Source organism: Zonotrichia leucophrys, chromosome 4 (assembly GCF_028769735.1).
Source record: "Zonotrichia leucophrys gambelii isolate GWCS_2022_RI chromosome 4, RI_Zleu_2.0, whole genome shotgun sequence".
NCBI lineage: Eukaryota > Metazoa > Chordata > Aves > Passeriformes > Passerellidae > Zonotrichia > Zonotrichia leucophrys.
Window position 1 is genome coordinate 23,464,588 of NC_088173.1, and position 14,575 is coordinate 23,479,162.

Genomic DNA, 14,575 nt, shown 5'->3' on the forward strand with positions numbered 1-14,575 from the left:
AAATGTAATCTTTAACTTTGATTTAACAAATTAGGTTTTTTTTTTAAACATCATGGCAAGTGATGCTGACATATGATACAATTTAGCATTCATAACCCAGATTTTATCTTCTGTGTTTTGAGTGATGAGAAGTAATACACATGCCAATTTATCTCACAGAAATTTCTTGACTACCATAAACATGGAGCATTGCTATTTCTAAAATGCTGGTTCCTTATTAGCAACTCCTCTAGTATGTTATCATTGTAATATATTCCATTGAAGAATATGGTAACTTCACCTAGAACAATTAGGAATGTGTCTAATAGCAATAAAATTTACAATAGTACCTGTGTGAAACACATCAAAAAATCTCATCAGTCTGCCAGCTATTACGGAGAACAACAGGGCATCCAAGTGGATGGCAAGTGGGCAAACACAGGTCAAGTTCAGTGTTTAATGTCATGAAAGATGATAATAAAGGCTTCATCTAAGTCTTACTAAATATGAGTCAGTGTAAGAATTTTGTGGCTTTGGTACTGATTCACGCTTCCTGAACATTTATTTCAGTGTTCAGAAAAGCTTCCATGATTTCCTGCATCCGTTTGGGCTTATAGAACAGTGGTGGTTTAGTCTTCTACTTTTTTAAGACTGCAATGATTAAATAAAGTAATAAGTGTATTTACTGAAGAGCCAAGTCCTTAAGGTCAGATATAAAGTAATGAAAATGCTACCACTTGACCATCATTGGCAATAGCTTCCCTTCAGCAAAAGTCCTAGGATTTGCAATTCAGGAAATACAGGAAATGGTTTTCCTACCTAGAAAGAGTTGCCTTGATTTTTGTCCTCTAACCTTTTTTCTCAATTCTTATTTATTGGTCACTCCACTTTTGCTGGGACTTTCCCCCCTCACTGTTACCAAGCACAGGCACGTTTGGCTCAGCACTGCTATAAAAATTGTTCTAACCACACTGTTCAAGGTGTGCATTAGCCAACCCAGAGGAAGAATGGAAAGAACAGAGCAAACATACTGCAATATTTCTCCAAAGACTTCCCCCAGCCTCAAACAGTTTCTAACTGTGGAATTCTCGAGCCAAAAGAAATTATAGGTTTGGAAGTAGAAACCAGGTATTATCTGACTTAAGGAAAAAAAGAAAAGCAGGGTAAAGTTTAAACATAGTAATCAAGCACACCTTGTATTTCAGAGATCAAAGTGTTTTGTAGCTATCAATCACAATGATTTGTTTTGTTTGCTTCTATTAATAAGAGCTGAATAAAATAACATTAGTATTGTAAGGGCTAAAGAAAACAAAACTGGTATTGTTTCTGTCCAAAGGTTCATGTGAAATGAGGCACAGAACATGCTAAAAAATCAGCCAAAAAAGCACCAGTTCCCAGAAAGGGAACGTACTGAAATCTTTGCTTTGTTTAACAAGACTAAAATGACTTTTGCTTACACCACTGACTTTGGACAAGGACAGCTGAAATCACAGCTTGGTTACAGATTCTTTTAACACACGTGGCAGAAGGAGCTCTGAAGAAAGCACAAAGACTTGTTTTGCCCAAGGTCAAGTGACAGACTTGGATGGGGTTTTTTTGCAGCAATGGTTTGTGATAAGATTATATAAAGCAATTGATTCCCCAGCACAGCTAAATTTAGCAAGTGTGCTGTGCAGCAGAGCAGAAGTAAGGGTGCTTTTGTATTTTGATGTATGACTACTCCTCTATTATGGCAATAGGATTTTAAAAAGTGTTAAAGAAAATGTCTGGCTTTACTGACTGGGTGACAATGTCATATCTGTAATGACAGCAGAAGCAGGGTATTTTAACAGTTTGATCAGATCATCTCCTACTTTAGCATGACTTTGTCGCTTATTTATTCAGTTTTCCTTTTCACAAGTGCACATCCATGCTCCAAGAAAACATACTGGCAAGTTTTTCCCATAGCAATTGGTTCTAAAATGGTAGTCTTAACAATGAAATTAGTTTATATGATTGGAAAAGCTCCCTTAAGCTTCTCTCAAGTCTTTTTCTAACGTGCAATATAGAATTTTGTAAAAAAAATTTAAAATACATTTTAAAATGCATTCTGTAGAAGCCATTAAACTTTAATGCTGTAGAGAATCTCAGACTCTTGCATACATTTTCTGAAGAACCAAGGAAAGAAATTTAGTTACATGGATAATGACCTGTGTTTGGGAGCTCTGGATTTTATAGAGTGGTGTCACATTCACTTATGAATTTTATAAGTAGTTTTCATAGAGTATTGTTTATACATAGAGTATTATTTATACATAGTATTCATTTTCAACTGAGTTCCTGGTATGAGGAAGACAGACTTAATACTATCAGAGAACTTTCCATGAGAGAATGGGGTGGGGGAAAGTTGGGGACAGCTAAAGACATGAATCACACCTTTTGACAAGTTTTTTAGCTCATTTCCCTTTTTCTAACTGTCTCACAATACTACTATTGCAATGTACATGGCAGCCATCTGTAAAGGAGTGCCAGAAAGTAAGGAATTATTCAAGAAATAATTTCATTTTTTCCCAGAGTTCAGGAAACAGGTCTGGCACTTGCTTATTTGGCACAGCAAAATGTAGAATGTACAGAACGGCGTGTACACAAGGATTTGGAGCAGACTCTCATGGCGTAGATGAATTCACTGCAACATTTCACCAGTAGATGCCCCACTTACCTTAGGCTGCTGTTCACAAAGCTCCTCTTGCACAGTTGATTCCTCAGCACTTCTTAGAGAATTTCTCAGAGTAGCTGAAGTCAGATTGTTTCCCTCTGGTTAATGAGGTATCAGCTGGGGAAATATTTCAAAGGAGCTCCTGACAAACCTGCCATTAATTAGACCTGCCATTATTTAAGAGACATCATCTTTGCAGCACTATGTTTAGATGGATTTCTGAGGAAAAGAAACAAAAAAAGTACACAGCCATCCTCACTCTGCATCAAAATAACCTACCAAAGCATTTCTTAAGGAGCTTAAACATGCCAGCTGATCTAACGTTGCTTAAGAAAGTGTTGGTTAAGGTAAAATAATTATCCTCACCAACTACTTTAAGCTGAAACTATGAGGGGGGGGAGGAGGATTATTTCCCTTTATAATCACTCAAGTTTGAAGGCAGTTAGCTGTGCCTACACCCTACCCCAATTACAAGTGATTGCACTGTGTGTGAATCTCGTGCTGGCAAACCTTCAGAAAAGAACTCTTCCTCACCTGAGTAGTACTCATGTCAGCATGAAAGCCAAGTTTCTTACAAATAAACATTGCCTCACAGTTGTTCAGTATTTTGGAAATCCAAACATGATCATGCAATTCTAAAACCTCTCAGACCAACATAAACCATATTGTTTCACTCACACTGTCTCTCAAAGTATGAAGCGCTTCCAGAACTTCCTACTTCTGTACACAGAAGTGAGTATCCCTTATTAGGCTATAAACATTAGTACAGCTTGTCATACTAACTGTATCCAGAGTTAAACACATTTTTGTGTTGGCAGTCAGCGTGCTCAATAAACTCAGGATACAGGAAATATTTCCAACTTCGTACCATATTAATTAGTTGTGCAACGTTGAAACATGACAGGGTTATTAATGATAAATTCTGTATGGTGAGGGTACTGCTGCAGATCCAGGGTTAGCATCACATCTTGTTCATGTTGCTCATGGCCATCCTGCGCTGTTAACCCTCTTGCACTCTGTCCCTTCATCCAGCAGGAGATGCTCACCTCTGTTCACTCCTCACTGAAAGCAGTCACCACAAGAAGGAAAGCTTCTTTAGAACACAAAAACTTCCAAATGGCTCTTCCCACTACACACACAATTGATGTTTAAACAGGGAACACCCACGCATCTCTTGTCTCAGGACAGAAATGCCCAAGATGGTGAGGTTTTGTGGTTTTTGGTTTGAGTATTTTTTAGCATCTTTTGGGATCAGGACTACTTCCACAAAACTAGGAGAAAGAGGTTCACACATGCAGCTATTCTTTCTCGTGTGAAATTCTAGAACACTTCTATCTCCAGAGAAGAATGTCATTTTGCAACAGGAAGCCTGCTTAAATGCATATCTAGTTTTGCCTTCCTAATTCTTGGGGGTTACTTTCAAAGAAATAACCCTGAGCTTTAGAAAATTTAGTACCACTTCCAGTACACTTAAAGGTCCTTAACGGAAAGGCTGATAGCCCATATTTGTTAGTATTTCTGCCTATTTTGTGACACTCAAAGCCACTCTTCCCTTAGCCAGTCATTTTGAGTTAAAGAGATGAACACTAAATAAACACAGGTTGTGTCCCTTGTGGATCTCAAATCTCAGCACAGCATTGAGTTCCCTTATCTCATTCTACCTATTTAAGAACTTGGCAAACAGGTGTGCAAGGCAGGATTGATGATTAGACACTTGACCATTCCTGCTACACCCCTGACACACTGTGTATCAGCTGAAGATAAGAAATAGGAACAGTTACAACAAGGAATGCTCTCATGCACAAGCTGTAAAAAACGTGGGTTTGTCAGGGCTGCACACACACCACAGAACATGCAAAAACAGTTCATTAAAAATGAAAATTTTCTTCTGGTGTTTTTCAACTGAACCCATATGCCTCCCACAACAATGACTCATTTCTTATGCAGTTTCCGTAACTGATACTCCCAATAACTTTAGCTAAGAATTTTAATATAACCCTTTTGCCTGGGGTAACCAACAGGTCTTTGTGTACAGGAACTACAAAGAGAACATCAAAACTTAGAAAGCCTACTGTGAATCCTCCCTAATAGGACTAGCCCAGGAATATTTTCCTGTTGGTCACCTGGCCTGCTACATGTTTAATCCTGAATTGCACCTAAACGTTTCTAGCCCCATTGTGTAGGACTCATATTACATGCTACACACTTTGATCCAGAGTTCAGCAGAAATTTTCCAGCCTTAAAATGCCAACAACTTCAGACCATGCCCACGTAAATATACTGTTCACTTATAGATTGCACATGCTCTAGTCTGGAAGTGCTGCATCACATCTTCATCTTCTCCTGCAATCTGAATAAATGGAATTTTCTGAGGCTGTTTTACTCCAAACATCTAAGCAATGTATGAATAAAAATGGCAAACAATCTCATACATGAAACAAACCAGGTATGAGAAAAAAAGCCCTGTTTAACTGGAGAAACATCACAAAAGTCTGTTTTAAAACTAATTATAAGAAGCTGCTCACTGTTTAAACATGGAAGTCAAGCAAACAGTAACAAGTAGGAGAAAAATTTTTTTAAAGTCCATACTGTTACTAAGAGACCTACATAATTCTAAAAAAAATACCTGAGAGAAGTGAAGTCATAGAGTGCATTACAGCACCAGATTTTAGAGAGTTCATTTGTCCTCAAGTGTAAGTTGCTCCTTGTTTTTTTTTTCCCAGTATTCCAGTTCAGACAAGGACTCTGCTGTGTGAAGTACCTCACAGACCCTGCTCCAAAGAAAACTGTAAGGCACCTGGTTTTCTCCTCAATTCAAGCACATGCGTGTTTGGGAAGCCACTTTACATGGTCACATAAGAAAGTGTGGTTAGGCAGGCAATGGTAACTACCTTTTCTCTCATTCTTACTTATTGCGCAGAAAATTTAAATGTCTCAAAACAAATGGCCTCAATAGCAAGCAGAGAACAGCAAGAGCACTGTCGTGTGATAGACATGACTTTTCCCGAGCCTCCCTTTTGAAGGCAAAGAGGTTTTGTACCTGGTGTATGAAGAAGGGTGGAGAAACAATGCTTTTGAGTTATGTGGACAGAGCAACTTCCTGTCACCCAGTTGCTTTGATGACATCTTTGGGTTTGCTCCAGAAAATACTCACCCACGTAGGCTCTGCTGGTGACACTTGCAAATACTTGTGAGGTTTACATCTATATTTGGAAACAATCTATTTATTCTTTATTGCTGACACATGGCTGAAATCCCACTGGCTGGCATTGCCAGTTTCTACAGACTCCATAGGAGGTTTTTAGTACAATAAGCCAATAAGAAAATATTGCCAGAAAACTCTGTCTGGAAATCAAGAACATTTTTAGCAAATTAGTAATGGTATTCAATTCCAAAGATGCATCCAAGAGTGAAAACCATCTCTTTAGGGAAGAGGAAGGAGTAGGTTCCAATTGAAGAAGAGAGAATTTCTCATGATGGTATAGCTCATATCTCTGAGGAAAATCAGGAGAGTTGAGGATTCAAACAGTTGCTGTGCTAAGGGAAATGCTAGACTTTTGCTTTCTCAACCTCTGTGTCTTTCATAATGCCCAACAGGAAATAAACCTTCTAAAGGTATAATCTTCTACTGAATGTGCACCCAGCAATGGAATTCAGCTCTTAAGCTCCATTAATTAACCCCTACATAAAACACTCAACACATTCCCACAGTGTAAAGTCAGAAAATATAGTTCTGAATTCAGCTGCATAATTCTGACATTTTTGCCTTAATAAAGAATATAAACAAGTCCACAAAGTGATCAGTAGTTTACATGATATCAAGATCAGACCCAGGATGCCCTGTAATGAAAATATGCAATAGCTACTTATCGATATGAATGTCATTAACAACAAACCATACAATAGTGGTTAAAGCTAGCAAAATTCTCCAGGATTACATCAGGGACAAAGTTTGACTACTTTTTTTTTCCAGTCTCCCCATCTTAATTTATAAATACTATGTTACTCAAAAGCATTCTACCTTTAAATAATCAGCAGAAAGAGGTTGAGGGTTAATTTCTGAGATTGCTCAGCAATCAGCTGAACAGAATGGCTCTCCTGCTGAGAAAGCTACAAGTGAAATGGATTTCTAGCATGTATTCTGAATGCATGCATTTGGTTTTTTATTACTAAGAGCAGGTTGATGAAATAAAGCATATACAGGACTTGGTAATTAAAATGAATGCACACTTCACATGCATCAATAGGTGAGTATTTGCCCTAAGGAGGTGAAGGACAGCAGAACAGAAAACAGATGGCAGGCAGCTCTCAGATCCATAAGCCAAAACATCTATTTTGGCCATGCTTACAGAATCTTAGTGCCCAAATTCTGTCCCTCTTTTTCTTGTTAAAAGTGGAAAAGGAGCAACATTGCCTGGTACTGTTGTTTCTCTGGATGCTGATGGAAGATAAAGTCCTCAGCAAGGTCTTGGGTCTCCAGCACCTTGCCCAGGTCCCCTGCACCCAGAGAGCCTCACTGCCTCTGCTCCAGGGCAAGGCAGGTGCATCCCAAATGCTGCTGCTTGTGCAAGTGTCCAGACAAGAAGAGAAGCCCAAATGAGGCCTGGTGCTCGGGAAGCAACAAGTCTCCTTTTCTTCACCCTCCTGATTATCTGCTCCACCTGCCCCTGCAGGAAGGAAAGAAGCAGAGTTGAAAAAGCCTTGGCAGTGCTTAAATTTATTGCCTGACTAATCTGTGTGCTGGTGGGTGGGGACTATTCCTTTCACAGCCTAATTTTCCACTCAGAATCCTTTTCCACTGATTACTACTAATTTTTTTTGCACCAAGCTGTGCACTGATAGAATTCACCCACTTGTGTATCAGCCAGAATAAAGCTGCTTTTTGTTTTTCCACAAGCAGGGAGCTTTCCTGCTTGTTTTTTGTTTAGGAGCAGGAGATGTTCCAACCTGACCTAGTGACTGCAATTAGAAACTCTAATGACCTGTGAATGTTTTTAAGCATTGACTGAGCAAGTAAAACAGCTCTGATAAATGCAACCCAAAGTTCAAATCTGCATAACTGAGATGCATAGAAGGGGAAATGTTACAGAAACAGATGAAGGAAAGAAGCAAAGACTTTAACATCAGTCCTTCCAGTCCACATCCTCATAATTAACAATGGAAGTAGCTTGAAGGCTGCAGAACAGAATAAAAGCAGATGCAGGGAATTTTGGCATACTCCAGGTATAAGCAACAGCCTGGAAATAATATATTAGTTCTTCCTGATTTGCAAGTATTTTTATTCCTGCCTTCAATTCAGAGACACTTTCAGTAGCACTTGTCTCAACAGAAATTTTCCTGTGTATTTACCAGAGAGCTGTAGAGAAAATGAACATAAGGAACAGAAAGAGATGTGTAAAATGGACTACTCTGCATCAGGAGTGACACTGTAGGTCAGCAGGAAGTCCTAGCAGAAAAGTGAGTACTCTACAACAGAAGCTAGTCCTAAAGTGCTGACAAGTTCTTTCAAATACTTAATTAACAGACCAGATAAATTTTTTTTTGCAGCAGCAGTGTTACAACTGCCATGGGCCTTCACATTCATGGGGACAATAAAATCAGTAATGCAAACAGAAATAACCCAAAAATCTTTGTATGAGAAACTACACATGAATGAAGAATTTGAATGTTTAGAAAGACCTGTCAATGCAGCATCTTTGCCTTGTAATTTTTAAATAGTTTAAACAAACTATCTCACAAATATGACCTCCTATGATGGAACAACTTTAAGTTATTTGTAGGATGCTTTCCTTCTAAGAGCCTCATGTAAATGCAGCTATAGGAATGCTGGGTTCTGCTTGGGCAAAGTTGAACTTCTTTTCTTGAACAACACTGTTGTTACATAATCCTTACCAAAATGTTACCAAAGATCCGTGCCATTGTAACTGTGTCTTATGTTAGATGTTGGAATATTATATCTTCATATAAAATTGTAGCTTATGTTACCTGCTTTTACACATGAGCGATGTTCTAATTCAAAGTACTGATACATTCATCAGAGACACAACATTTGATTTGTGTATTCCTGAACTAAAATTTAATGAGCTACATGATGTATGGGGTTTGGGTAGCATCAATAGCACCAGTAATAGATGAAACAACCACAAATATTGGACTGACTTCTGAAGTCCAAAGCAGAGTCAGCAGTCAAGAAGGAAAAGGCTTTTGATTTTCTTCAGGGTGCCAGGGGCAGTCAAGAGTAAGGTGAAAATTTAGCACTTAGTAAAAACAAAACCAATGAACTAAAAGGATGGACAGTGCTCCTTGACAGCCATGCAGCATGGTTTGGAAAATAAGGTTCAAGTGAAAAACTGAGATTGAGTCACTCATAAAGATAGAAATGTTATCATTAATCCCAGCCCTTTTGCACAGATAGCCTCTCCTTTCAGACTTATAAAATGCGCAATGGAAAGAAGCAATTGCTTTCAAAACTAAATACTTATCTGTATAAACAAAATTGATCTTTCTTTTCTTCCAGTGATGAAAGCAGCACAGTAGTTATTTCCATGGTGTTCCTTTGGAGAATTGAGAACTTCAGGAAAGCAAATTCTTCCAACAGCTGCCAACTTTAGAACTTGCAGTCTGTACACCACTCATTATACTCTATGCAAGAGCATGCAGCACTCAAATATGTGTGTCTGTGTATATACACATGGTATCTATGAAGCCTGAAGTGTAAGATGATGTGGGAATGACTGTGCGAAAAGGTATGAATCCTTATTTTGTGGGCAAGTTTCTTATCCTCTAGATCATTACAAAATTGCCCAGAAACGCATATATAATGTGACAGAAAGTGGGGCTTGGATTTCTTGTACAGGTAGTTGAAGCTCTGAATGCTTCACTATGCCCTCTGTGGAAAAAGAATACTTACACTTCAATCTCCTTATATAAGGGTTTTTGGTTTTTTTAAATAGGTTGTTTCTGAACACTTTGTGTAGGAAAGCTTACATTTATTAAGTTGACTTGCACAAAATATCTGAAAATAACAGGCATAACAAGCTGTATTTTCTTTCCAGGAACGTTAGACCCAGTATTTAGGACTTGTAAGAAATAGATGTCCATTTCTTCACCTAATACACTGCATATTTCAGTGTGATTTATGAAAGTGGTTCATTTTTCATACACTGCATTACAGCACTGTGCTCACACTGACACAGGGGCTGACGACAGCAATACTGAACTCAGTTTTACTCCTTATCTGAAAACTATGAACTTTTCGTTTTTGTGGGAGGTATTATTTGGTTTTATTTTTAAACAAAGGCTCAAGGACTACTGGCTTAATTGGTCTCCAGTTCAGGATTATGATTAACACCTGCTAGGAAGTGTGAACATTTTTAGCCGTTTGCTGGGGCTCAGCTAAGTTCTGTCATTTTAATCACAAGTCAGTTTTTAGAGCACTAGACAGGACAGCACATTTATCGAAGTGTAAAATCAGTTGTTAAAGGCCAGAATGACCCTGACAACCCACAATACAAAAAGGCACACAGGTTCCTGCCAGAGCTGCCTAGCATACAAACAGATAGAGCCTCAGCCCACAAAACTGCTAACCTTGAAAGCACAGCTGCTCTGTGGTGTTAAATCTGTATTAGGTAATCACCTCTGGAAAACAATGCCAATGTGAATGCTGCATGTGGGAAACAGTCTGGGACAAAACCCTTACAAACAGAGATCCCACATCTTCATCCCAGAATAATAATCAAAATATTGTTTTCACATTCCACTCTTGTAATTATCTCCAAACAGTTACATTGGCAAAAAGACCCGTTGATTATGATGAAACTGAACATTAGCCTTTTCCTGTTAATAACAAAGAATTAATTGGTAGAGACAGCATGTGTTGTTGCAGTTTTTCCAAAGTCTCACCCAAAGTCAGACAGACAGTAGAAAAAAACTCAGTGCCTCGTATACATGCAGCTATGGATTGGGGAATGGAACCTCTTTTTGTTCTTTTTTTTGTTTTATTCTGGTTTTGGGGTTTTTTGTTGTTTTTGTGTTTATGGGGTTTTTTTGCAGTTACATTAGCACAGCTTTGTTTACTAGCTCATTACTTGCTCCCCTTCCCATGGTCAGGTCGGTGCATGAAATAACAAGAGTTTCAGACTGTATCCAGGAAAGAAAGGATCCTGTTATAATGAGAAATAAAACCTTGTTAAAATAAAACAGGACTATAAGTCCAGTCACTTCCCTTTACTTCTGCTATGATAAGCCAACACAGTGACTGGCAGAATTAATTTATAATTGCCCAAAACATCCCATTTGAACCAGTATGCTGACTGCCTAGAGTACATGAATACTACATTCGCTTCAAGTTTTCACAGTGCTAGAATCTCATGACCCAACTTTTTTTTTTTTTTAATAGTATGTGATGGCTCTAGAAATGCATGGAATAACCATTTTACAGTTTGTGACAATACAGTAAAGTGTTGACCTGTCTACATGGTGAATGAAAAACACATTTTAGGATACAGATGCCTCAGACCTTTCTCTGGCTCCATGGAGAGAGGTGTTGCTGACAGGGCCATAGACATTGCAGAGTACAAGAATGTACATTGTAGTGCACAACTGCCTGCAGCTCACTCATTGATTAGCTTTAGATTTTACTAGAGGTTTGTTCAAAGCAAAGGTTCTGGGGCCTCCAGCACCACCCATTCATATCAGATGCTAGCACATCCCATCCTGTTTCCTTCTTGTGCCTATGATTGTCTTTCAAAAGTGAGCTTGGAACCAATCAGATATATTTGCACTACCATCTCAAACACTGTAACCAAGTAATAAAAAAAAAATCTCACATAACCTTATCAGTTTTGTCTTCATGTGTCCCTCCTGGAGGATTGCCTTTACAGAGAATCCTGGTTTGGAAAACAACTCTTAAGACCATCAAGTCCAACTGTTAACTTAGCACTGCTGTGTTCACTGCTAAACCACATTCCCAAGTGCTGCCTCTATTTGCCTTTTGAACACTTCCAGGGATGGTGATTCCACCACATGCTAGGGCAGCCCGTTCCAGTGCCTGACTACCCTTTCACTAAAGACATTTTTGCGATAATCCTGTAAGCAGATATCCAAATGAGTATCTCATCCATTGTTTATCATTCTGTTAAAAAAAAAAATCAAACATGAAGTTATGTCCCCAGAGGTTGCTCCTACCAAGGACTGGCCCAGCAGTTTGGAAGCCAACTGCAGTGCCCACTTCAGGACAGCAGTAGAGGCACAGAGCCCCCTGCACAGTCAAAGCACAAACACCACTGAAAATCATTTTCCCTTGCCTGTCTGATTTCACAGGAATGCATAAGATCCAGGAGATTCCAAACAACTAAGCATTCCATAATTTGCAGTTTTGTGGCTGATCTCCCCTTTTTTCTCCTTGTTCTAGTTTTTCTATTTTAAACAAAAAATACCAGAATAAAATACATTTATAAAGACCTTTGAAACAGACTTTGATTATTACTCTGCCTCATGTTTTAGCTAGAGAGCCTCTATTGAAAAAGCAAATCATTATAGTTAAATAAAAGAGGCAGTAGAACACACATAAAAGAACTAAATACCTGCAGAAATGTTTAACTGTTAACTGAGAGTAATATTTAACCAAATGGTACATTTAGTAGTTGAATGCAACATTTAAGTGGAGATCAGTTTTAGTAACAGAAGTGGCTAAGTGCCCAAACTGTACTGAGATAAAAAGCTCTTACATGAACACAATATGAGTTATTATTCTATGCTTTAAGAAATTTCAAAATTTTAAAGCTCCCATAAGCTTTAAATGTTATGTTACAAGGTAGCTTAATGGGAGCTTTAATATTTTGAAATTATTAAGAAGATACAATATAAACCCAGAGCATTATTTAAGTTTTCTGGCATGCCATCTTCCACCAGCTTAAAGTGTGATAGAGAACTTCATTTTCTTCAGAACCATTTGCATATGAGTTATATCAATATACAACCACAGCTGTCACAAATTCCATGTCTTTCAAAGGCACCATAAAGTTTTTGTAAGCTTGAACAACTTGATCAGTCCACATTGCTGCTGTGGACCTATCTGAGAGAGGGCAACCTCTGATGATGTCTTGGGGTGTGTTGCTGTCCAGCAGTGAGATGATGCAGAAGAAAATATGAGGTTTCCTCCCTTGATTTCCCATTCCTAAAGCTTGGATTGCTAATGCACCTCCTGCTCAATCATACAGCTATAATGTTTGATTGTTAAATACTGCCCAAGGGTTTCAAATGAAGGTTTTATAAATTTTTGTCACCTCATCTACTGTTTTTGAAGCATCAACCTCAACATTCTGAACACTACTTTAATTTGAGTATGTGATCCATTAACGTGAATATGTGAGACATTTGGACATTTGCAAACACTGGAACAATGCCTCAACAATTTATTTAAATATGAACTGCAAATTATTTAATGGAGAAAATACTTTTTTTTGTATCAAGCAACGAAATAAAGTTTTCTGCCAAAAGAAAATCACAAGATTTCTAGAAGTCCGTGGAAAAAATAATTTATTGCAATTTCTTTTGCACATTAACATGAAACATTTATACATATATATTCTGTGCTAATAAGATATACTAGATATAGACAATTTTTATACACAAGGTAATTGCACTATTCTATTTTATAATGCAAATATTCAGAAATGATCAGTCAGATAAGAACAGATACTATTCACATAAAAATGCACTATATATTAAAGTTATGGAAGGTCTATGCATCTGAAAACTTGTCCACTTTTACTAACTGTGTCATATGATGAAACACACTATGACCCTTCCCAAGCTTTACATCCCTTAATTATGTCATGATGCCTAGAATATTACCAGGTCCTCTCAAGGAATAAAATAAGATCATTTCTGAAATTAGAGAGACCAAACCAAAAGGCAACTGTATCAACCATGTCCCAGCAGCATGCCTTCCAACTCCAGGGGCTACATCAGATGAGAATCAATGCACTATGAGTTGTCTAAAATTGTCCAGCAATCTATTACTAATATGACAATTTAATTTAGTTTATATAAATCAATGAGAAATACATTGCAAGTGAACAGCATTTCAGTAGAAGTACATTGGCACATGCTTCAAATGGCAGTATCAGAAAAACAGCTGCCCCCTCCCAATACAGAAGATGTTTACAGTGTCCACAAAGGGAAAATGCAGGATGATATCACATGAGAAACCTTTTTTTAACCAGGAGTTTACAGAGCATCAAGTGTTATTCACAAAATGAATGAGAAGCATGGTAATAGCAGAATTAAATGTGATACCATATATGCAATAATTTTCATAATGCTGCTTTAAGTTTTTTTTTTTAATATAATTCCTTAGGTTCACTGTCCTGCCTATCAACTGAAATACCTATCTTTCAAGAAATGTCATCAATTCACATAACCACAGTACTTCAGAGATGAAGATGAAGATGTGAAGCATCAGATTGAAGTGGTTAGCTGTGGCGTGCATACTACATGGTTTCATTCAATATTATCTGGTGGTAGGAATGGTCACATGACTGACATGCAAAAATGCATATCAAAAAAAGGAAAGCTTGAAATACATGCTCATAGCAGAGGTATAACAGTACCAAACAATAAGGACAAAAAATTAGCAAGCAAGCCTGGAGAAAAATGGTAAGTATGACTTCAGGAGTAGGGCAAAGACAATGGTATTGCACATGGCAATGGGAGATATAATGTGAAAGAACATCCATAACATAACCTTACTGCCTGCACCCTACTTGGAGACAGCATTGCACCACATTCAGCATCCTCTTCCTCTTCCCTCAGCTCAGAAAGCATCTTGCTTTGTTTCCTTGAGAGCATGCAAACAGAATTTGAGAAGTAAGGAATTTTCTTTGAAGCAACAACATG

At 37.9% G+C, this 14,575-nt stretch overlaps 2 protein-coding genes across 6 annotated transcripts in view; both read right to left on the minus strand.

The window, feature by feature from the left end:
- TDO2 (tryptophan 2,3-dioxygenase) overlaps window positions 1-3,668 on the minus strand; it is a 39,895-nt gene extending 36,227 nt beyond the window's left edge. For 3 of the 5 annotated variants that reach the window (XM_064710791.1, XM_064710794.1, XM_064710790.1), the window contains exons 1-2: window positions 2,954-3,036; window positions 2,678-2,825 (exon numbers count right to left, since the gene is read on the minus strand). The gene's annotated coding sequence lies outside the window, so the exon portion shown is untranslated. Of the gene's footprint in view, window positions 1-2,677; window positions 2,826-2,953; window positions 3,054-3,542 lie in introns of those variants that run through there. The other 2 variants (XM_064710793.1, XM_064710792.1) reach the window with 2 other exon arrangements.
- A 9,528-nt stretch (window positions 3,669-13,196) lies between these two features.
- The window catches only part of GUCY1B1 (guanylate cyclase 1 soluble subunit beta 1), a 43,207-nt gene continuing 41,828 nt past the window's right edge, over window positions 13,197-14,575 (minus strand). Inside the window, exon 14 of the mRNA XM_064710797.1 lies at window positions 13,197-14,516. Coding sequence (XP_064566867.1) covers window positions 14,493-14,516 — 24 coding nt within the window. The 3' untranslated portion in view covers window positions 13,197-14,492. The remainder of the gene's footprint in view (window positions 14,517-14,575) is intronic.